Consider the following 23773-nt stretch of genomic DNA (forward strand, 5'->3'; position numbering starts at 1 on the left):
ACAGGAGACTTCTTAGCTAGGAAAGAACATAAAAATGTTCCCTTTTCTCTAGGTAGTATAATTTACATCAAGAATATTCTCTTCTGGGCTGGGGGTATAGTTCAGTGGTAGAGAACTTGCCCAGCATGCATTAGGTCATGAGTTTAATCCTCAGCACTGCAAAAGTAAACAAACAAATAAGAAAACAAATACCCAAAATACAGCATATCAACCAAAACAAAAAAAAGATACAGTAAATCCACAAACCAATAGTTTTCAGAAACAACTTTCAATATACTGCAATCTATCTAAAGATTATAAACAAAGAATACCACCAACTTTTAAAAACAAATTTACACTGAGATCCCACCTTCACAAACTTACAGTTTAATCTTCATAAACGTATTTCAGACAATTCCTTAGCCTAACTATAAAATAACATCCAAATAAAAAGTACCAACAATGACAAATTTACCACTACTATAATGCAAAATAATATAAAGCTTAAAGGTCCAAAATATCATAGTATACTATGCTCAGTCATGATCAGGCTTATGACTTTTTAAAATTTATTAAGTTAGCCCCAGATATTTTTTATTGAATCAGGAGGCATTTGTTCCACTACAACTTAGATGAGAAAAATTCCAAGGGCTAGGGCTATAGCCTAGAGGTAGAGTACTTGCCTTATAAGCATAAGGCCCTGGGTTCAATTTTCAGCACTGAAAAAAAAAAAAAAAATCTGTACAAGTATAAATGACTTTATCATTCTTTTTTTCCCCCCTGTGGTGCTGGGGATGGAACTCAGGGCCTTGTGCATGTTAGGCAAGCACTCTACCACTGTGCTACACCCTCAGTCTTTACTGTTTTGAGTAATAAAGTTTCCCAAACCTACTTTATCTAATAATTTCAAAAGAAATCTAGTGAAAAAAATTATCACATTTGAGCTCTAATTATAATACATAATCTGCTCATAAAACCAATGAAACTAAAACATTTTTATAATTAGGTGCTATCCTATAAATGATTTTGTACAATGGAAAGCTTTACTCAGATGGAGGTAACTGGTAATTCCTCTTATCTTCATGGTAAAGACCTAACAATTTATTCAGTTCAAAGGCAAAACAGATCAAACTGCCATGGGTTGGGTGATAAATGAGGGGCAGTGAATGTGAACTGTTTTTAAAAGGAAGGATTAGAAAACCTGGGTTCTGTAATTCTTGCTTTGTTTTTAAAATCTTCAGACTTAATCTCAGGAGAAGCCAGGGAAGAGGAAGCAATGCAGGACAATGGAGGAAACTACCTGATATCCTAAATAAAATACATTAAAATCAAAACACATATTCAGGATGTAAAACAGTAATGCTGGGGCTGGAGTTGTGGCTCAGTGGTAGAGCGCTCGCCTAACATGTGTGAGGCACTGGGTTCGATCCTCACCATCACATAAAAAAATGAATAAACAAAACAGAGGTATTGTGTCCATCTACAACTAAAAAAATTTAAAAACAAAACAACAGTAATGCCTTATTTGTCCGATCCTTGAAGAATTCTACATAATTAAATTTTCCATACAGAAGCACCTTTTTCTTTTTTGTTTTAAAAGCTATTTTCCTTAAATTTGTTCACTGTATCACAGTTCTCTGCCTTTTACATGTGCATGTGTGTGCAACACATACACTAGAGTTGGAACCATAGCTTTGTGCATAGTAGGCAAGTATTCTTTTATATATATATATATATATATATATATATATATATATTTGGACACAATAACTTTGTTTATTTTTATGTGGTGCTGAGGATCGAACCCAGGGCCTCGCAACTGCTAGGTGAGCGCTCTACTGCTGAGCCACAACCCCAGCCCAGCAGCAAGTATTCTTTTCTGCTAACTACATCCTTACCCTGTTTTGGTGGTGTTGTGGTTCTCCTCTTCCCTCACTTTGGTACCAGGGATGGAACTCAGAAGCACTTAACCACTGAGCCACATCCCCAGCCTTTTTATATTTTATTTTGAGACAGGGTCTCGCAGAGTCGCTTAGGGCCTCACTGAGGTGCTGAGGCTGGCTTTGAACTTGCGATCCTCCAGCCTCAGCCTCCGGAGCCACTGTGATTACAGGTATGCACCACTGTGCCCAGCCCATTTTTAAATTTTATTTTGAGATGGGATCTAAATTGCCTAGGCTAACCTTGATTTGCCATCTTCTTGCCTCAACCTTCTGAGTCACTGGGATTAGAGGCATGCCTCCTAGCTTAGTTGCTCTCTGCCTTCTTAAATAGAGTGGACTCCCCTGGAAACTTTAAGTCATTGTAACTATACTAGGATGTACATGCATATTAATTTTTCAAATCTTTGAATGTTTTACATTGTCATTTGCTGTTTCCTCTGTTACATTTACCCTATAACTTTTTGGTAAGTGATTCTAATAGATTGTAATTTGAAAATCACGCAACCCTTAAATAATATCCTAAATAAGGGATAACAAGACTCTGAATTAAAAGTAGAGAAATAGCTGGATTCAGTGACACACACCTGTAATCCCAGTATCTTGGGAGGCTGAGGCAGGAGGATCTTCAAAGCTAGCCTCAGCAAAAGTGAGGTGCTAAGCAACTCAGTGAGACCCTGTGTCCAAATAAAATACAAAATAGGGCTGAGGATGTGGCTCAGTGGTCGAGTTCAATCCCAAGTACCAAAAAGTAGAGAACTAAAGTAGATGGCTTTTTGACAACTCTCCCAGTGCTAAGAAATCTGTTTATTTTCCATTTCAATTGAAACTGAGTTTCAAGAGTTAAAGATATCAGAAGATTTACCCTCTGGACTGGAGGTATAGCTCAGTGATAGAGCTCTTATCTAGCATTTATGAGGCACTGGGTTTGATCCTCAGCACCACATAATAAATAAATAAACAAAATGAAGGTATAAAAAATAAATTAAATAAAGGTATTTTTTTAAAAACAGAAGACTGACTTCTGACTACCTGGAATTTTACTTCAATTATATAAAAATATTCCTCAAAGCAACTGATAATCTTTATGATTAGTGTTAAAACACACACACAGCGGCTGGGGTTGTGGCTCAGCAATAGAGCGCTCGCCTCACATGTGCAAAACCCTGGGTTCGATCCTCAGCACCACATAAAAATAAATAAATGAAATAAAGGTATTGTGTCCAACTACAACTAAAAAATAAATATTAAAACACACACACATGGGGCTGAGGATGTGGCTCAAGTAGCGCGCTTGCCTGGCATGCGCGCGGCCCGGGTTCAATCCGCAGCACCACATACAAACAAAGATGTTGTGTCCGCCGATAACTAAAAAATAAATATTAAATATTCTCTCTCTCTCCCTCTCTCTTTAAAAACACACACACACACACACACACACACAAAGAAAGAAAAAGAAAAAAATTATGCTGATTCCAAAAATGAGCCTAAATATCTCACAGTAACTAAATATATTCTGTCCTACAGTTATTTACCAATAAAAGTTATCATGACTCCACTTTGATATGTTAATACAGTCACACATATTTCACATATATGGATAATATTCATGGTAAGTATATATCCCACACAAAATCTTGGCTTTAACACCTTCCAAGTTTCACATACTTTTCACAAATACAAATTGCACAAGGGCCATAAAGGACTACAATTAAGCACACAGGCAATTAACCAACACTTAAGAATTCATCCATTTAGTTCCAACACTATGGGACGTTCTGATTTCATTCATTCTTAAAATAATAGATATTAATTCTATTTTAGGTATAAAGCATCAAAAACTAAAATGCAACTTCTGTTGCTTTTCCAAGACTCTCTCCCTGTTCCAAAAAGTTTTTCATTCCTATGAGAATTCAAATTATGTATGCATATCCCCTCTTCTAAGTCACAAACATCCAGAGGGCAAGAGTCTATTACAAATGTTTTGTGCACCCAGTATTTGTTAGCCTCTGGAGAGAGCTGAGTTTAACAGTTCTGTCCTCACAGTCTGTCAGAGAAGGCAGGCTTGTAAACAAATTACAACACAGGCAAAAACAGAAGTGAGTACAGAATTAAATTAAAGGAAGAAATAACTCTGGTTGTAGAGGAAGTTCAGGGATACATTTCTGCCTTCCTCAAAAGCCCCTAAATAAATACCTGTTGAATGAACTGAATCTTGCTAATGATCGGTCAGGTCCCAGGTCCAAGTAGATTTATCAGTTGCTTCTTGAAGCCAGAGGACAAACTTTCCCCTTCAACTGCAATATACAGACTCCAGTTTACTCACCTCCACCTCCACCCCAGAAAATCACCTTGGAGAAGGACCATACCTATACTGCCAGCCTTTTGCACTGCCACCGCGGCTGCTGCTGCTGCTGCTACTACTGATTCCACCAGCACAGCTGCTGTTGCTACTGTTCTTATTCGGGGTCACGGCTGTGGCCAGGCCCTCCAGCTTTCCTTCACTCTCGGAGACTTTCATTGTCGACACTGGTTCACTCCCCTGCATCTTAACTCCAAAGTCCATCTGCCCTTCGCGGGCGGGAGAGAACAACTCCTTAGAGGAGTTTTGTAGGTGCTTTAAAAAAAAAAAAAAAAAGCTAAATATAATCCCAGTTGTTAAATCAGATTGCGTCTAGAATGGGAACCATCAATGATCCAGGAAAGCAAAATGCGCATTCCCTCTTAAGTTAAAACTTGTAAGAGGGCAGGGAAGCCCTGAGAGCAGGTATTCTTCAGAAATATATTTCCCTCCTGACAAAAGCAAGAAGGAAAAAAATCACCCAGCTAAGAAAGCTTGGTGACATACTCAAAGGAGAAGCCGAAGGAGCTTGGGGGAGGTAGCGGATTTGGGGGCTAAAAGGGCTGGGCGAAGGACAGAGGACCACAGAAAAGGGTCTGGTGGCCTGACCTCCGGGCTGCGGGGCTGACCCACCGCGCTCCCTCCTCTTCTCCTCCGGCCGACCCTCAAAGGGGAGGATTCCGTCCAGCCAGCTCGGCGGTTCCCGCCGCAGACAAGAGACAGAACAGGGGCTGGCGCGAGCAGCCCGGAGGAGGGTCGGGAAGGAGGCCACCGGGGGCGGGATGCCGGCTCCCCGGGCCACCTCTCCTTCGTCCAGAGGCGAGCTGTTCAGGGGCGACTTCGTCCAACGCCACTGGGTCGTGGTCCTCGGCTGGATTTCTAGGGGCGGGGGAATCCCTCACCCTCTGTCCAGCCAAATGGGAATACCAGGGCCGCGGCCGCCGCCCCACCCACAGCCCCACAGCGGGTCACCCACCCGCCTGCTGTCTTCCCGCCTTCCCTTCCGGAGTAGTGTGAGCTCACTTCCCTTAGAGCCGAAGCGCCAGGCGCCATCTTGGATTAGGGCACCTGGGCCCTGAAGGGGGCGGAGCCTCGGGGAAGCTATGCCCAGGAGGCTGAAGGGAAAGAAAGCTCTCAGCGGGAAGCGGCACCTAGAAAAGCAACTGCGAAGGAGGGAGAAACAAAGGAGCCCCTTTTCAGAGCTAGTGCTCTCCTGAGTGGCTTCCCATCTTCCTGCTAGGTCCTAACCTTCCATTTGAAGCACTCTTCCACGTCTTCGAGGAAGAAAGCTTTAAAAAAAAAAAATCATTTGCAAAAGAAAACTAAAAACACCTCTTTGTTTCATTTCTTTTGTAGAAAAGGAAAACCTGGCAGTGAGGCAAATCAGTCTTAGAAATGGAAAAAATTTTGTTTTCTGTCTCGGAAGTTAGAGCCATAAGAACCAAGGCTAGGCTAGGTGATTTCCTGACCCAGACTAGTCCCACACCCTCTTTAGACCTTGTTTTTGCATTTGAAAAATAGTGATTGTTTAGAAGATTTCTAAAGCCCCTTCTAATTGTAAATTCTACTTTCTACCATCATGACTTGTGAATTGAACTTAAAGTAAACTGTATGCAAAACGCTAGGGAAGATGCAAAGAAGTAATACTCAAAATGAAAAAGCAGTAAAGTAAATCAGATATAATTAAGGTTATGGAGAAAAATTAAAAGAGAATGAGAGCCAGGCATGGTAGTGTGCACCGATAGTTCCAGCTAATCAGAGGGCTAAGGCAGGAGGATCACTTGAGCATAGGAGTTAGGGCCAGCCTGGGCTGTAGCAAGACACAGTCTCAAAAAGGAAAAAGAAAAAAGGGGGGGAGGGTATGATATAGAAAACAAGTGAGATAGGATGGAAACTTACTTTAAAAGAGCCATCAAGGAAAGTCATCTATAAGGAGATGACATTTAAAGTGAAACATGAAGAAAAATGAAGAAGCTAAGGGAAAAGCAATTCTACCTATTCTGGGAAATGAAAGACCTGGAGCCTGGAGCATGACAGAGAGCCTTGTGAAATGAAAGTGAAGTGAGCCAGAGGAAATGGAAAGTCAAGGAAGATTTTAATCAGAGGAGGTTTGTGAACTGATTTACAGTTTTAGAAGCTCTAGTCTTTTCAGCAAATGATGCTAGAACAGTTGGATGATAACATGCAGAAGAATGAAAGTTGGACTTCTACCTCATACCATACACAAATAAACTCAAAATATATCAAAAGCATAAATGTAAGAGCTAAAACTATAAAACTCTTACATGAAGAAAAATAAAAAACAGAAAAATCTTACAAGAAAATCAGGAATAAATCTTCACGACCTGACATTAGGTAAAGCTTTCTTAGATGCAACATCAAAGAACAAGCAGCAAGCCAGGTACAGTGGTAAATGCCAATAATCCAAAGGTGAAGGCTGGAGGATCACAAATCCAAGGCTAGCCTGGGCAATTTAGAGAAGACCCTGTCTCAAAATAGAAAAATAAAAAGAGCTGGAGATGTAGCTCAATGGTAAAGTTCCCCTGGGTTCAGTCCCCTTTATAGGGTTGGTTGGGGGCGGATGTTAGGAAACCCAAGCAACAACAACAACAGCAACAACAAAAATAGACTGGTCTTCATGAAAATTAAAAACTTTTTTTTTGTTGTTTGAGGTTCTTTTTGGTACCAGGGGTGGAATTCAGTGGTATGTAACCAGTGAGCCACACCCCAGCAATTTTTTATTTTTTATTTTGAGACAGGCTCTCCCTGAGTTGCTTTAGGACCTCGCTAAGTTGTTGAGCTGGCTTTGAACTCAGGATCCTTGTGCCTCAGCCACCTAAGTTGCTAGGATTGCAGACATGCACCACCACAACTTGCAACTTTTATTCTTTAATCAATACTATGTATAAAGTGAAATGACAAGCTATAGAAGGGAAGAAAATATTTGCAAATTATATATTTGATAAAGGACATATCTAGAATATGTAGAGCACTCTTGCAATTCAATAGTAAAAATATAAATAACACACTTTAAAAACGCGTAAAGGATGCCTCAGCAACTTAGGCACTAAGCAACTCAGTAAGACCCTGTCTGTAAATAAAATATAAAAAAGAGCTGGGGATGTGGTTCAGTGATTGAGTGCCCCATAACCTCCCCGCTCCCCAAAAAGCAAAGGATCTGAATAGACATTTATCTGAAGTTTATACAAAGGCCCATAAATACACTAAGAGATTCTCAATATCATTAGTCATCAAGGAACTACAAATAAAAACTACAAAGAGATACTGCTTAAACCTCATTAGGGTGGTTAAAAAAAAAAAGATAATAACCAGTGTTGTTGTATATGGAAATATTTGAACCCTCATACTTTTTAACAAATATGTGAAGTGTTCCATACAATGGAATATAATTGGCCATGAAGAAGAATGAAGAATTGGTACATGCTACAATACAGATGGACCTTGAAAGCTTTATTTTATTTTGGTACCAGGGATTTAACTCAGGGGCACTTGACCACTGGTCACATCCTCAGCCCTATTTTGTATTTTATTTAGAGACAGGGTCTCACTGAGTTACTTGGTGCCTCACTTTTGCTGAGGTTTGCTTTCAGCTCGTACTCCTCCTGCCTCAGACTCTGGAGCTGCTGGGATGACAGGCATGAGCCACAGTGCCAGGCAGAATGATTCTAATCTAAGTGAAAGGAGTAAGACACAAAAAAGTAACATGTTGTGTGCTTCCATTTATATAAAATGACAAGAACAGATAAACACAAAAAGACAATGTAGATTACTTGTTGCTGGAACTAGGAGAAAGAAGGAATGAGAAATGACTGTTAAAGGGTATGGGTTCTACTGGGTGAGGAAATGAAACTGTTCTAAAATTAGATAGTGATGATGGTTACAATTTTGTGAATACACTAAAACTCACTTAATTTTGCACTTCAAATGGGAGAATTTATGGTAGGCAATATAAAGTCAATACTTTATGTGGCAGCAGATACTTTAACAATAACTTTATTGTTATTGTTAAAGTATCTGCTGTCACATAAAGTATTGACTTTATATTGAGAAAAAGCCGGGAGACTAGTTAGAAGGCAATTATAGGAAATAAGATCGAAATGTCAGTGGCTTGGACTACAGTGATGGCCTTGGGGACAGAGAAAAGTAAGAGGACCCAAACTGTATCTGGGTTGGGACTACAGTACTGCAAATGGATTGGATGTGCAATAGAATAATAATGTTCTTATAGGCCTCTCCACTTGCAGACTTCCTATGCATGTGACATATCACAACTCTGATTGTGCCCCTTTAAAACACAGAACCAGCCAGGCATGGTGGAGCACACCTGTAATCTCAGCCACTTGGGAGGCTGAAGCATGAGGATTGCAAGTTCAAGGCCAGCCTCATCAACTTAGTGATATCCTGTCTCAAAACGTAGCTCAGTGGTAGAGGAACCCTGGTTTGAATTCCCAGTACGAAATAAATAAATAAATAAAACTCAGAATCATCCAACAAATTTTTCATTATATATGGAATAAATTCAAACTCCTTTGTCAAGGAAAAATGGAAATGGTATGGGGGCCATTGTAATAGCCAACTATGATATGTAATGGCCATGTATCTATTTATAGTTCAATGCTGAGTGAAATGAAGATATATATATATATATATATATATATATATATATAATCAGTAAGGTCGGCCAGTGACAGAAGTAACCCACACTAATACATGATTATCCAGACTCTAATAAAGGAAAAGAAGCCTATGAGTGAATGACTTCATTAGAGTAATGGCAAGTGCGATGGAGGAACAGGCCAATCCAAGGTCAAGGGACAACACGTACTTTTCAGTTTTAGAGATCCTGAAACTGTTTTGTCATTGCTCCCAACAATGGTGAGATTTGGAGACTGGCTCGGGCTAACCAAACTCATAACAGACTGATACAGCTACTAGAAAGACAGGTAACAATTAATAATAAAAATACAGACCAGAACTTTCAAATCTGAATGTCAGCTCATCATTCTGTGTGAGGAACTCAACAGAATAAATTGTAACCAGGTTACATGATGCTCATACAATCAGACCCAGGGGAGTTGGTTGGATAGATGATTTGTTTTGTTTTGTTCTTAAATGAAAACTTTCGGTGTTTAATAGTTTCTGAGTCTGACTTTCATTCAGTGCCTAAGGAGAAAGGAGAGGATATGATTTGAAAAAAAAAAAATGTACTTTTCCAAAAACTTTCAAAGAAGGACACATGCATCTCTGCCAAGTTTAAGGTGCCTTCCCTAGTAATCCTCCCAGATGTAGATCAATGCATCCTGTGGCATTTTATGGTAGTCCACTCCCTAGGATCTGATGTCAGACTGACATGTAGATTCCACACATGAGACCTTGGATAGGCAACCTAACTAATCTCTTTGTGTCTATTTTTTCTCACCTATAAAATGGGAATACTAATAACCTGTAGCATGGATAGAATTGCGCCTACTCGCCATGTGATGGTATTTGGAGATGGGGCCTTTAGGAGATAATTAGGGTTAGATGAGGTCATCATGATTGGAATTAGTTTACAAGAAGACATACCAGAGAGCTGGTGTTCCCCTGTAACACACATACACACATATTCACGCTCTCTCCTGTGTGACAACATATCAAGAAGGCAGATATTGCCAGGAGCAGTGGCACATGCCTGTAATCCCAGCAGTTTGGGATGCTGAGGCAAGAAGATCCCAACATCAAGGCCAGCCTCAGCAACTTAACAAGGCCTTAAGCAACTCTGCAAGACCCTGTTTCAAAATTTAAAAAATAATAATGATAAATAAAAAGGGATGGGGATGGGGCTCAGTGGTAAAATGCTCCTGGGTTAAATATTGAGTAATACCCCCCTCCCCCCCAAAAAAAAGGATACCTGTAATCCCAGGGTCCCAGGCAGTAAAGCAATTTCAAGGGCAGCCTCAGCAATTTAGTGAGATCTTCTCTCTTTTTTTTTTTTTAAAGTTGTTTGTAGGCCTTTATTTCATTTATTTACTTATATGTGGTGCTGAGAATCAAACCCAGTGCCTCGCACATTCTAGGCAAGTGCTCTACCACTGAGTCGCAACCCCAGCCCCGAGATCCTCTCTTAAAATAAAAAATAAAAAGGCCCAGTGTGATGATGCATGTTTATAATCTCAGCAGCTCAGGAGGCTGAGGCAGGAAGATTGCAGTTTCAAAGCCAGGCTCAGCAATTTAGCAAGGCCCTAGCAACCTAGTGAGACTCTGTCTCAAAATAAAAAATAAAAAGACTGAAGATGTGGCTCAGTGGTTAAGCACCCTTGAATTCAATCCTGGTAGCAAATAAATAAAAAGGACTAGGGGTGAATAAAAAGGGATGGGAGTGTAGTTCACTGGTGAAATACCACCCCTTTCTCCACAAAAAAAAAAAATCTTAACTGGAGTTCTCCAGAAAACTTCACCATGGCTGATTTTAGGACTGTCAGCAAAAGAGTCTCTACAAAAGAGTTCAACAAAGATAAACTTCCTGTTTTCATGTTGCCCTATTTTACTTGGCCACTAGCCTGGAAGATATCAGCACTGCAGTCCAGGTGCTGGACACCCCCTTACTAGTTTTTCACAAAAATTTATCCAGTACAGTAGTTTGTAGAAATGTGTAAACAAGGCCTCTGGCCTTGAGCTGGGCTTCATAAAGATGTCAACATTTCTAAGATAAGAGAAGTTACCAATTGGACTCCATAGTAACAGCTGGCAGGGGGAGGAAAGAAAGGGGAGAAGAAGCTCTCCCCTTCTCAGGTGTTGTCCTTGAAGGGTTAATTTGCCCAGAACAGTGAAAGAAAAAGATGCTTTTATGTGAACTTCTGCAGACTGGGAACTTCTGAGCCCTTCCCCTTACATGCTGGGTATAAAATTCTGGATCTACCTGAACTCGGGGTTCAGGGGATTGATTGATTACAGCAAAAGCTGTGCCCTCTGAACCTGGCTGCAGCCAAATAAAACTGTTTCCTGCTATCTTCAGTGCCTTGCCTCGTCTGTCCCTACAACACAGGTTCAATCGCCAACACACACACACACACACACACACACACACACAAAAGGCAACTACCTGCAAGCTAGGAAGAAGGCCCTCATCAGAAACTAACTATGCTGGCACCTTGATCTTGGACTTCTAGCCACCAGAACTGTGAGAACATAAATTGTTGCTATCTAAGCCACCCAGCCTTTGGTATTTTGTTTTGGCAGCCCAAACTAAGACAATCTCCTTCTTTGAATGGTTGTTAGCACTAAACGAAATGACATAAGCACATTCATGTTTGACACCTGACATGATCAGTGCTCAACAACTGTTGTTGTTATCCAAAGGGCAGGGTTTACCTGTCAAATAAAATGGTTGTGTTTGGTGAGGGCAGCTTTCTGCTAGACAGCTCTGCAGTTGCGTCAACCAACATATTTCTGAAGACATTAACATGTTTCTGTGGGAAAATGCCAGTTTTGTCTCCCCAATGAACTGGAGTATTTTAGCTATAGTCAAATCAAAAGAGACCTGTCCAACTATCTATGTAAATGCAGAGTCCTAAGAACAGTACCCAGAAGTACCAGCTTGTGGGTGTCAGTGAACATGCAGGTGTGCAGGGCCATTTCAGCTTCAAGGTCAACTCCTCAGATGCCTCCCCTGGTCACTCTACAGAAAGCAGTAGTTGCTTCCCCATTATTATTCTCCATCCCTTCACCCTGCTTTAGTTTTTTTCATAACATCTGACATCATATACTTTTTTGTGTGTGCTTTGCCTGTTTCCTCGTTAAATGTAAACTCCATGAGGAATGAGTTAATTCTTTTCTTTTCCTTATTTCTCAATACTTGAACATTGCTTGACACATATTAAATGAGTGAATGAATTTACTAACATGGGTAAGAACATTCATTTTAATGCTAGGCACAGTGGTGCATGCCTGTCATCCCAGTGGCTTGGGAGCTGAGGAAGGAGGATTGAAACTTCAAAGCCAGCCTCAGCAACTTAGTGAGGCTGTAAGCAATTTAGCAAGACCCTATCTCAAAATAAAAAGGGCTAGGATTGTTGCTCAGTGGTTAAATGCCCCTGGGTTCAATCCTGGTAACAAAACAAAACAAAAGAACAGTCATTTTAGTATCTGTTTTAGTCACCTTTTTATAATTATATCCAATGTACCCTATAAGAAGAACTTAGAGAAGGAAAAGTTTATTTCGCTGACAGTTTCAGAGGTTCAGTTCATGGTGGGCCTGCTCCATGGCTCTGGGCCTCAGGTGAGGCAAAACATCCTGGCAAAAGGATGTGGTAGAGGAGAGCAGCTCAGGTCATACCAGCCAGGAAGCAAAGAGAACTCTGCTCACTAGGGACAACATATAAAACCCAAAGGCACGCGCCCTGTGACCCACTTCCTCCAGCCACACCCTACCTGCCTAGAGTGACCACCCATGCAATGTATTCAATTGGGTTACAGTTCTGTAATCTAATCATTCACCTCTGAACATTCTTGCATTGCCTCACACAGGCACTTTCTAAACAATAACGTTATCAGACTTCAAATCTTGGCACTGCCATTTGGTGTGTGATCTGAGAATGTTTCTTTGGTGAGCCTCAGTTTTCTCATCTGTAAAGTAAAAATAGGATGAAATAAGAAAACACCTAGATGTGCTTAGCACAGTGCCTGGCATCTGGTTAGTGCTGAGCAAACCACTGCCTGTTATATCCTCTAACCATGATGTGCAGACAAGGGAAGGGTGATTTGTTTCCCTGGAGCACAAGAGAACGTGCTTTCTTTTGAGAAAGAGAAACTGGGGGCAAAAGGGCAGGGAGCAAGGCCATGGGGAGCAGAAATAATCTCCCGCCAGGAAGATAACACCAGGAGGAATGGGAACATAAAAAAAAAAAATAGGCAGGGGGAAGGAAGGAGGGGAGAGAAGGGAAGGAGGAAGAGCAGGAGAGAGGGAGGATGGAAAAAGGGAAGGAAAGGAAATGTTCACATTCACAGAGTTTACAATTAACCAGAGCTCCCACCCTCCCTAACCCTGTCCTGTGCAGGCAGAAATCCTTTAGCAATTTCCCAGTCCAGTGGGCTGATTCAGATCCAGGACTCCAAGAGAGCGGCATTTCACTGGAAGCACTCCCTGCCAAGCTCAAAGCTTGTTGTGGGAGTAAAAGAAATAGAGGTAGTTGCGCTTGGGTTGAGAGGAGAAAAGAGGGAGACAGGGAACTTGAGGAGCTGTTGTGCTCAGATTTTGAAAAACTGAATTTTTTTCTCCCATTATTTGTCTTGAATCCACCCCCCCGCATTGAACTCCAAAGTATGTCGTTTAAATACCCAGTAGACAGTAAAATTAGCTCTTAAAACTGTATTATAAAATGAGAGCACAAGTTCCTTAATGTGATGTGTCCGTCTTGTCCATTTTTAGACTCATTTGGCAGGTAGTGTTTTACTCACAGAAGCTCAACAAAATGTGCACAAATCTGAAGTGGCAAATGCCAGGAGTTACCATGGAAAAGGAGAGAAAGAAAAAGCAACTAATGCTTATTAGCATGAAATCACAGAGATATGAATCCTAAGAAGCATTCATGTGGATCAGCTTCCAAAATGGCATGCAAATTTATTGTTCTCATGAAATGAGTTATTTGACAGGAAAGCAGTGATTTATTTGAGAAGATGTATAAAATGTATGCTAGTTTCTCTTTTGAAAAAGCTTTGTTCCTCACCCTACCCCCCACCCCCACCCCCCAAAAATACACCTGGAACAGCAGCTTTCAATATATGCTCCATACAATATTGCAGGAAAAAAATAGGTGTAGTTTAATTTTAAATATTTCTTGCTGTGATTAGATACATTTGGAAAAATTTTGGTGATTGTTCTTTTGGTAAGAGTAGTTTCTCTTTTAATTTCTTTTCTTTTTCTTTTTTTTTTTTTTGTGGTGCTGGGGATTGAAAACTAGTTTCTTTATTGTATAACTTCTTGGAGGATTTAATAGGCAAATGTGCATCTTGAATCAAGATAAGGGAGACAGAAGATATGCCCATAAAGCCCCTGGCAGGGAATGAGCGGCACTTACGAGGCCCAAACCAGTGAAAAGATGTTGATGTTTCTCATATATAATAGCAAATATAAAGAATGTCCACTTGTGAAAAATGAAAGAGAGCCAAATAAAGCTTTGAAATGTCACCTCTCAAACTTATGTTATTTGAGAGTGATGGTGCTTTATGGGTGTGCTCAAAATCCACCTAGAAAAGGACCTTGATGCCTAGGAAAAGAAGAATTCTGAGGATACCTCTGCTGCTCTACCTGGCACAACTAGACTTGGCTCAGTCTCTTTTCCATTCATGAGAGATTCAGGATGGTGAAATATTGGGAAACTAGCAACAGGAAAGGAACTAATTGAACTTGCCACTAACAGACCCAAGGCAACAGAGAATTGAAAGTAGATTGGTTCTGTGGATGGTGGGTTGTCTATTTGATAGCTTTGCCTTGGGCCCTCTTTTTAGTCTTCTTTTTCTCTAAGATGCTGAATAATTTCTCCTATGGCCTGTGTTTCATGTGGGGCTCTGTTTGCATTTACATGATTCAATCTTTGATAACACAAGAACAGGAATGATCTCTTTCATAAGAACTTCTCTCCCCACTCCCAGACCCTGAGCAGATTACTAGATCTGCATGTAATGTTAGCATCAACACATAACCTGACTCAGAGTGGACCTCTGTGTTTATGGAATGAAGGAATGATAGACCTTTCAGATGGCAAAATACCCCTTTCCCCTCCCTGACCTCGTGTCCCTCCACAGCATGCCAGCACTTCGCATTCACAGGCTCCCAGATGGATGCTATTTTTCAGGCTGGCTCTATGGGAGAGATTGCTCAGCTCCAGAAGTCCCAGAGTCAATTGTGATGGTGGCATTTATGATATGATCACTTACACAGGGCCAAGGGATCAAATCTTCTCACAGGCCTTAATATCAGTCCTCCATGGAGGGTTCTTACCTCTATTTTTCAAAGTATTAAATGTGTTAGTCAGTTTTCTGTCATTGTGACAAAATACCTGAGAAAATCAACATAAAAAAGGGAAAAGTTTATTTTAGCTCATAGTTTTGAAGGAATCAGTCCACAGTCACTTGGCTCTTTTACATTTGGGCCTGTGCTGGTACATCAAGACTAGAGCTCATAGGGGTAAAGGTTGCTCACCCCATGGCAGCCAGGAAGCAAACAAGAAAGAGGAAGGGGCAAAGGTCCCCATATCACCTTCAGGGGTGCACCTCCAGTTACCTGACTTCCGTCCAGTAGGTCCCAACACATAAAGGTCTTTCCACCCCTGCATAGGCCACAGGTTGGGGACCAACCAAGCCTTAAACACATGGGCCTTTGGAGGACACTTAAAATGCAAACCATAGCTGGGTGTAGTGGTGCCCACATATAATTACAGCTTCTCAGAAGGCTGAGACAGGAGAATTGGAAGTTCACAGCCAGCCTGGGCAAATTATGGAGACCATGTCTCAAAACAAAAATATTAAAAATGACTGGGATTTAGCTCAGTGATAAAGCACCCCAGGGTTTAATCCCCAGTATGAAGAAGAACAAGGGAAAGGGGAAGGGGGAAGAAGGAAATCAAGCCACTTGTAGTCTAGGTAGAGGCTGGAAGATGGGTGAGTCTGTCAAGACAGAGAACATAGAGGAAAAGTCAAGTAATCATGCAGAGTAAATTTTTTACAATACATTTATTGTTGAAGAGCTAGACATTTGGTAACATTGTCAAGAAGAAAGAGATAAGATCACATGATGGAATGAGAATGGATTTAAGTTAAATTTTTACACAGGTTACACGGATGGAGCCCAGAAATTATTGAGAGTGATTTCTCCTCTCCTAGAGAAATTTAGCCTCTTTTTTTTTTTGTACCAGGGATTGAACCCAGGGCACTCTACCACTGAACCACATCCCCTGCACCTGGCCCCATTTTCTTTATTTTTATTTCATTTTTTTTTCTTTTTGGTACTGGGGAATGAACTCAGGGGCACTCTGAGTCACATCCCCAGCCTTTTTTAATATTTTTTTTAGAGACAGAGTCTCACTGAGTTGCTTAGGACCTTGCTTTTTGCTGAGTCTGGCTTTGAAATCAAGGTCCTCCTGTCTCAGCCTCCTGGGATGCTGGGATTACAGGTATGCACCACCATGCCCAGCTCCCATTTTCTTGAACGACAATGAGGTCTGCTGAAAGGAAAAAGGTAGGGTGGGCTCAGATTCAAAGTTGTGAATGCTATTTCCTATTTCTTTGAAAATCTTTGCTGCTGTCATTAAGTGAACAAATATTTATGGTACATGGTTTACATGGTAGGTGTAAAGGATAAAAACATAAGTAACACATAGACTCTGCCCTCAAAGTTTATGGATAAAGCAAAGAAAGCATTAAAAATAAGTGGTTCAGTGCCAAGGATATAGCTGAGTGGTAGAGTACCTACTTAGCATGTGTGAAACCCTGGGTTCCATCCTCAACATTAAAAAGAAAACAAGCCATGGGTGGTAGCACACACCTGTAATCCCAGCAGCTCAGGAGGCTGAGGAAGGAGGATCAAAAGTTCAAAGCCAGCCTCAGCAACTTAGCAAGGCCCTAAGCAACTCAGTGAGAATATGTCTTTAAATAAAATACAAAAACAAAAACAAAAAAGGCTGGGGGTAGAGTGCCCCTGGTTTCAATCCCTGGTACCTCCCAAAAGTAAAATAAAATAAAAATAAGTGTGATAAGTGGCAAGATACACACAAATATACATAGTATGGAATGTGTGGAGAAGGGAACAGGTAGATGTGTGGAGAAGGGAGCAGGTAGTGTAGTGAACAGGGAACTCCCCATACACCTCCCCCCAATACCCTTATTTTTGAAGTGTAGGTGATCAAACCCAGTGCATCACACATGCTATACAAACACTCCAGCACAAAAGTCCCTCTTGAGAAAAGTGATACTTAAACTGATAACTGCAAATATGAGTTAAAGCAGAAGAGGACAATTTTATTCTGGGTAGAGAGAAGAATATACCCAAAGATGAGACAGTAGGGGTATAAGTGGAACTTAGAGAAGGCCAGGGTGGTCAGAGCACAGAATTCAGAAGTAGTGTGACAAGGGCCGAAGGTGTAGCTCAGTGGTGGACCACTTGCCTAGCTTATATGGGTTCAATCACCAGTGCCACCAAAACACAGAGAGAGAGAGAGAGAGAGAGAGAGAGAAAAGAAAAAGAAAGTATAAACAAAATGACTCTAGAGAGGTAGCCAAAGGTCAGATGCCAGGCCAGGAAATTTGGACTTTTTCCTAAGAGAGAGGTGGCACTGAATGATTCTAAGCAAAGGGATTAATTACACAATGAGATTAGTGTTGCTTAAGATGGAAGGACAAAGCCAGGCATAGTAGCACACACCTGTAGTCCCAGCAATTTGGGAGGCCGAGGCAGGAGGATCACAAGTTCAAGGTTTTTAAATATATATTTAGAAAATAAATATCTACCAAACAAACTATATATACGTATACATATATGCATAGTTTTTTTTTTCCGGTAAAAAATGTACATTACTTGCATATCCAACTTCCACCTGGGCCCATGTATACCCTTTTCCTAAATCTGTTTCTTGGAAGGACTAATTTTTCTTTTGGCATTGATGAATTTCAAGTATAAAGATGATACCTGGCTCCACTTCCAGGTCTGGCAAGCTGTTTAAGTTAAAAACAGAAACTACTGGCAAAAAAAGTCTTCTTCCCCAGATCATTCTAAGAGACCAAGTGATCTGTATAGGGCCCATGCCTTTCTCAATTTCCTGACTCCTCACCAGAAAGAGGCAAGTAGATTCTCTCCTAGTTGTTCCTTTCTTCTCTTTCTTCCATGGCTACAGCCTTGAAAGTGGAATTAGACAGTTGTACAGCCTTGTGGAAAATTACTCAGTTCAAAGGATGTGGCACAGAGGAACATCTACTCCTTCCTTCCATCTCTTTTGCCTTCATTGTAAGCTGTTCTTTTTATGGCAATTATAGTTGCTCATATCTTGCATGTCTTAGAATTTATTTATTTTTTACTTTTTAGTAAGAAATTGATTTTATTCAATGTGTTATACGTAATAGAGAGACTCACTTTTATTTTTACATATTCAGGCATTCACATATCGTAATTTTGTTCGATTTTATCCTTCTCCTTTCCCTCCCCTCTTCCTTTCCCTTGAAGCCTGAATTAAAAGAGGCAGTCAGTATAGATAAGTAAATCAAGTCAGGTCAGAACAAGGAGGCCAATTTGGGTCTGGGGAGTTGGAGAGATATTGAAATGCTAATTCTTTCAGAGCCCTTCCTCCACCCTTATCAAGAACCTGCCCCTGCTCCAACCTGTTGCGAAGGTAACCTGTCCCAGAGATTGTCACTCCCTATGGAGAATTGTTAACTACACCCCCTTTCTGCACAGATCACTCCTCCCCAAGCCCTCCAGCCCACCTGTTTCCCACCTGTTGGCCATCCCACCAAGCATTTCCTGGGTCTAGTCAGGAAGGAGAAAGATAAGGGGAAGAGGGCAGAAGAACAAAGGAAGCCTAAGACCTATAAAAATGACAGAACACCCTTACCTGTTGGGATACCAGGATACCAGCTATAGCCCCTTTCTTCCTCCCAGGAGAAGTCTGTGTTACCCATTTTTTAAATAAACCCTGCTTTATATGCTTGCCTAAGCATGCTTCTCTAATGTTATACTTCAACATTCAACATTGAGGGAGCAGAACTTGTCACTGGTAACCAGCAGTATCACCCTAGTCCTCTTTCTCTACCACACTGGTACAAGGATATCCTTTTTATTTTCCTTTTTTGTTGTTGTTGTTGTTGTTTTGTCTCTAGTTTCCGCATATAAGAGAAAACATACAACCCTTAACTTTCTGCATGTCTTAGAATTTAAATGATCAGTTCTCAAACCAATTCTCATAGACTCCAGGAAGAGAATAGATGAAGGCATTTCATGGAGACTGCAGTCCAAGAGTATCCTTTCATTTCAGAGAACCATAGGAGAGAGACAGCATCCTCAGTCACATACTGTGTCTGATCTCTACTCTGGAGATCTTGAGGCAACAATTTCCTTGTTATTTCTGGCAGTTTAATTTACCTTTTGCAAATGCAGTATTGTTGGCATACCAAGCAGATAATTACTTGGAGCAACTGGTCAGGCTGCTGGAGGCCAAGTTCAGCAAGTCCTCTGATTTTCAATCTTTGACTTCCTCTAAGCCTGAGCTCCCCATCCTCCAATGACTTTTCTCATAGTATCACTCCAAGTTTCATGGCCAGCTATCAATCAAGATCTAAAGATCAAAATGTGGCATTGACTTTGCTAGCTGAACAAAATACAAAGGAAATATTATATTCATAATTGCTGTATCCTTTGCAATTGAAAAGACATTCTGTGTTGACCTTCTGAAGGTTTGTGCATAACATATTTTGGGACTTCTTAGTTGACTTGACATGTGTACAAATACTGAACACAGTCACATAAAGGAATGCAGAAGGCCAGGTGGGGATTGGAGGTAAGTGGAGAGTGCATGCCCCAGACAAAGAAAAGACCATCATTTTACTCCAAAGCCCTGTTGTCAGGAAGATCTCATGAAGCCAAATCTTACACTTTCCAAGAAAATGAAGAAATCTGAGTGTTTTGTTCTGTTTTGTTTTTGAGAAAGAGTCTCTCTCTCTCTAAGTTGCTTAGGGGCTCGCCAAGTTGCTGAGGTTGGCCTTGAACTTGCTATCCTCCTGCCACAGCCTCCCAAATTGCTGGGATTTACAGGTGTGTGTCACTATGCCTAGCCATCCAGTACTCTTTTTAAAAATTAGGACTTGGGATGTGGCTCAGTGCTAGAGCACTTGCCTTGCATGTGCAAGTCCCATGTTCAATCCCCAGCACCACCACTGAAAAGAAAAAAATTAAATATTATGGGGACCAAAACAAAGCATGTTTACCAGCCCAGTGTTGAGGCAAAGAAGAGGTTAAAAAATAGCAGGATTGTTATAACAAAGTATCAGCTGGGTGGCTTAAGCAACAAAAATTCATTTTCTCTCCATTCTAGAGTGAAGACTGAAAGTCTGAGATCAAGGTATTATCTATTTATTTATTTTTATTATTAATATTTTTTAGGTCTCCTTGGCTTGTAGATGTTTGTCTTCTCCTTGGGTCTTCACATGGTCTTCACTCTGTACCTGTGTTCTAATTTCCTCTTCTTATAAGGACACCAGTCATATTGGATTAGGAGACACCCTAATGACCCATGTTTATTTAAAGGCCCTTTATGCAAATAGTGTTACATTCTGAGATATTGGGAAGAGGACTTCAATGTATTAATTTTGATCCAGGTGCAGTGGCATGCACCTGTTACTTGGAAGGCCAAGGTGGGAGGAACCTGGGAATCGGAGACCAATCTGGGCCACCTAGCAAGACCCCATCTCAAAAATCAAAACAACAAAACAAAAAAAAATGAATTTTGTAGGGATACAATTCAGCCTGTAGCAGCAGGTTATCCAACCTCATATGGCTGTTCCTGGAGCATTTACACTAGGCAGCCTGGCAACTAGTATTTATTAACCCTCAAATGTACCCAACTTGGTGGAAGAATCCAAAGAAAAAGATATACAGAAACAGACTATTAGAGAGAAAAAAAATGAGGTGAAGAGAGAGCCTACATTTTGGGAACAAATTTTTGCCACATGCACGCCAGATAGAGCACTAATCTCCATCATATATAAAGAACTCAAAAAATTTAACACCAAAAAACAAACAACCCAATCAATAAATGGGCTAAGGAACTAACAGGCACTTCTCAGAAGAAGATACATATTTGATCAACAAATATATGAAAAAATGTTCAACATCTCTAGCAATTAGAGAAATGCAAATCAAAACTACTCTAAGATTTCATCTCACTCCAGTCAGAATGGCAGTTATCAAGAATACAGACAACAATAAATGTTGGTGAGGATGTGGGGGAAAAGGCACACTCATACATTGCTGGTGGGACTACAAATTAGTGCAGCCAATCTGGAAAGAAGTATGGAGATTCCTTAGAATATTTGGAATGGAACTACCATTTGACTCAGCTATCCCACTCCTTGGTTTATACCCAAAGGACTTAAAATCAGCATACTATACTAAAACAGCCACATCAATGTTTATAACAGCTCAATTCACAATAGCTAAACTGTGGAAACAACCTAGATGCCCTTCAATAGATGAATGGATAAAGAAACTATGGTATATATACACAATGGAATATTACTCAGCATTAAAAGAGAATAAAATTATGGCATTTGCAGGTAAATGGATGGAGTTGGAAAATATCATGCTAAGTGAAGTAAGCCAATACCCCAAAACCAAAGGCTGAATGTTCTCTCTGATAAGTAGATGCTGATCCATAATGGGGGGGACATGGGAAAAATGAAAGAACTTTGATGGGGCAAAGGGGAGGGAGGGATGGGGAGGGGACATGAGGGTAAGAAAGATGGTGTAATGAGATGGACATCATTATGCTGGGTACATGTATGTCTGCACATATGGTGCAACGCTACATCTATACAATCATAGAAATGTAAAGTTGTGCTACAATTGTGTACAATGAATCAATGGATCATTCTGCTGTCATATATACCTAATTAAAATAAATTTAAAAATTAAAATTAAAAAAAGAAGAAGACTGGCCACCTGTTCTTATGACATGCTGTCATATTACATATGTATAACCTAAACAGAGAGGAACAGAGAAATAACAAATGGATCAGCCACTAAGGTTTTAAGGTACTTCTTGGGAATTTTCTAATCTCTCTCTGTGACTAGTTAAGAGAAGTAGCCACTGCTAAATCTGCACATACTCACCTTCTACAGATGAAGCCCTGCAGACAGTCCTAGTCTAGTCCAGTGCTCGTAAGTTTCTATGCGTGTCCTTGGTTCCATCTTCCTGTGAGGCTGTATCTCTAATATCACCACTGACCTCCAATCCTCATCCTTGTCTCTAAAATCTGAACCAAGAAGGCTGACCTCAGCTTTCAGTGGGAGACATAGTGTGTCTTTCTAATGATGAAAGTATAGGAGACCTGAGATCTGTGATAAAGATCCTATAAATTCTTGATATATTCAGGATTTTAGGGAAAGAGCTAATGCCAGGGTGTCAAAGGTGGGGTTGGAACAGAACTCAAAGAAGATATGACCCCCAAACAAACCTAACCTCAGACCCAGGAAGGATTTCAGTTGTTTCACAGATTAACGGACTAACTAGGAAGAGAGCTGCCATAGAGAAGGGAAGTGGAGGGCATTTCCTTTAAACCTTGCATATCAAATGGTCTTCCAAGATGTACCACTGATGGCCAGCTAACTGCAGCAGCAGAGGTGGCCTGGTCACCCTGGGATGCATCTGGATCACCAGCTTCACATGATGAATTGCTCTGAAAAACTCTCTCTTCCCCTCAGTCCAATTTCCCCTTTGTCACTAGCTTCCTCTTTAGGCCCAGGCCTTCACAGGAAAAATATGCCATGTCCCCTTGTGCCTCTCTTCCCAAGTCTGTGAGAGCCAGGGAGATTTTCCCTTTCAGCCTATATTCTAACAGAGTGAATGCTGTTCTTTGCAGTCCTGATCTCAGTCATGCTTTGGCTGATGTTAACTAGATCTCTTCTTTTTAATTTTTTTAAAATAGACATGATACCTTTATTTTATTTGTTTATTTTTATGTGGTGCTGAGGATTGAACCCAGTGCCTTACACTATGATAGGCAAGCGCTCCGCCACACAGTTACAATCCCATCCCTGTGAATTGGATCTTAAGTAACGTTGCTACATTATCTTATCACCTTATACTTAACTCCTAAAAGAATGTTTTTAGCTAAGCCAAAAAAAAGATGGTTATCTAGTTTTTTTAAAGACTATTTTAAGTTGGGTGCTGTGATTCATGACCATAATATCAGTGACTCCAGAGGCTGAGTCCAGAATATCACAATTTTGAGGCCAACATCAGCAGTTTGGTGAAACTTTGACTTCAAATAAAAGGGCTGGGGATGTAGCTCAGTGGTACAGCATATCTGGATTCAATCCCCAGTATTACAAAAACAAAACCAAAACAAACAGACAAACAAAAAACTCACACATTTGAAGAAGTCATCTTTTAAATTTATTTATCTTTTTGGTGGGGGTTATTGGGAATTGAACCCAGGGGCACTTTACCACTAAGCCCAGTTCTTTTAATTTTTTGAGACAGGGCCTTGCTAAGTTGCTGAGGCTGGCCTTGAACCTGTGATCCTCCTGCATTAGCCTCCAGAGTCTCTGGAATTACAGGTATGCACCACCATGGCTGGTACAGTAATCTTTTTTTGTTTGTTTGGTCTCAGTAATCTTTTTTATAAGCAATTTATTGAGCACTTGTTCAGTAAATTTATTGTGCGTGTTTATAGTTTATAATAAGAAAATTAGGAACAACCTGAATAGCCATTAGTAGGCTACTTTTGGAATAGCTTCTGTACTGTTTAA

General features: G+C 40.6%; 1 protein-coding gene across 4 annotated transcripts in view; it reads right to left on the bottom strand.

Annotated features, from left to right (window-relative positions):
• Positions 1–5319, bottom strand: part of Osbpl11 (oxysterol binding protein like 11) — an 80103-nt gene extending 74784 nt beyond the window's left edge. Inside the window, exons 1-2 of one of the 4 annotated variants that reach the window (XM_046457996.2) lie at positions 5237–5319; positions 4289–4536 (exon numbers count right to left, since the gene is read on the bottom strand). In XM_046457996.2, the coding sequence (XP_046313952.1) occupies positions 4289–4485 (197 nt within the window). In that variant the 5' untranslated portion in view covers positions 4486–4536; positions 5237–5319. Of the gene's footprint in view, positions 1–4288; positions 4537–4869 lie in introns of all 4 variants that reach the window. The other 3 variants (XM_046457993.2, XM_046457995.2, XM_046457992.2) reach the window with 3 other exon arrangements.
• Between the last annotated feature and the right edge of the window lie 18454 nt (positions 5320–23773).

The sequence above is a fragment of the Marmota monax genome, unplaced genomic scaffold (assembly GCF_021218885.2).
Source record: "Marmota monax isolate L192 unplaced genomic scaffold, Marmota_monax_Labrador192_F-V1.1 WCK01_AAM20220418_F8-fsc00052, whole genome shotgun sequence".
NCBI classification, from domain to species: Eukaryota; Metazoa; Chordata; class Mammalia; order Rodentia; family Sciuridae; genus Marmota; species Marmota monax.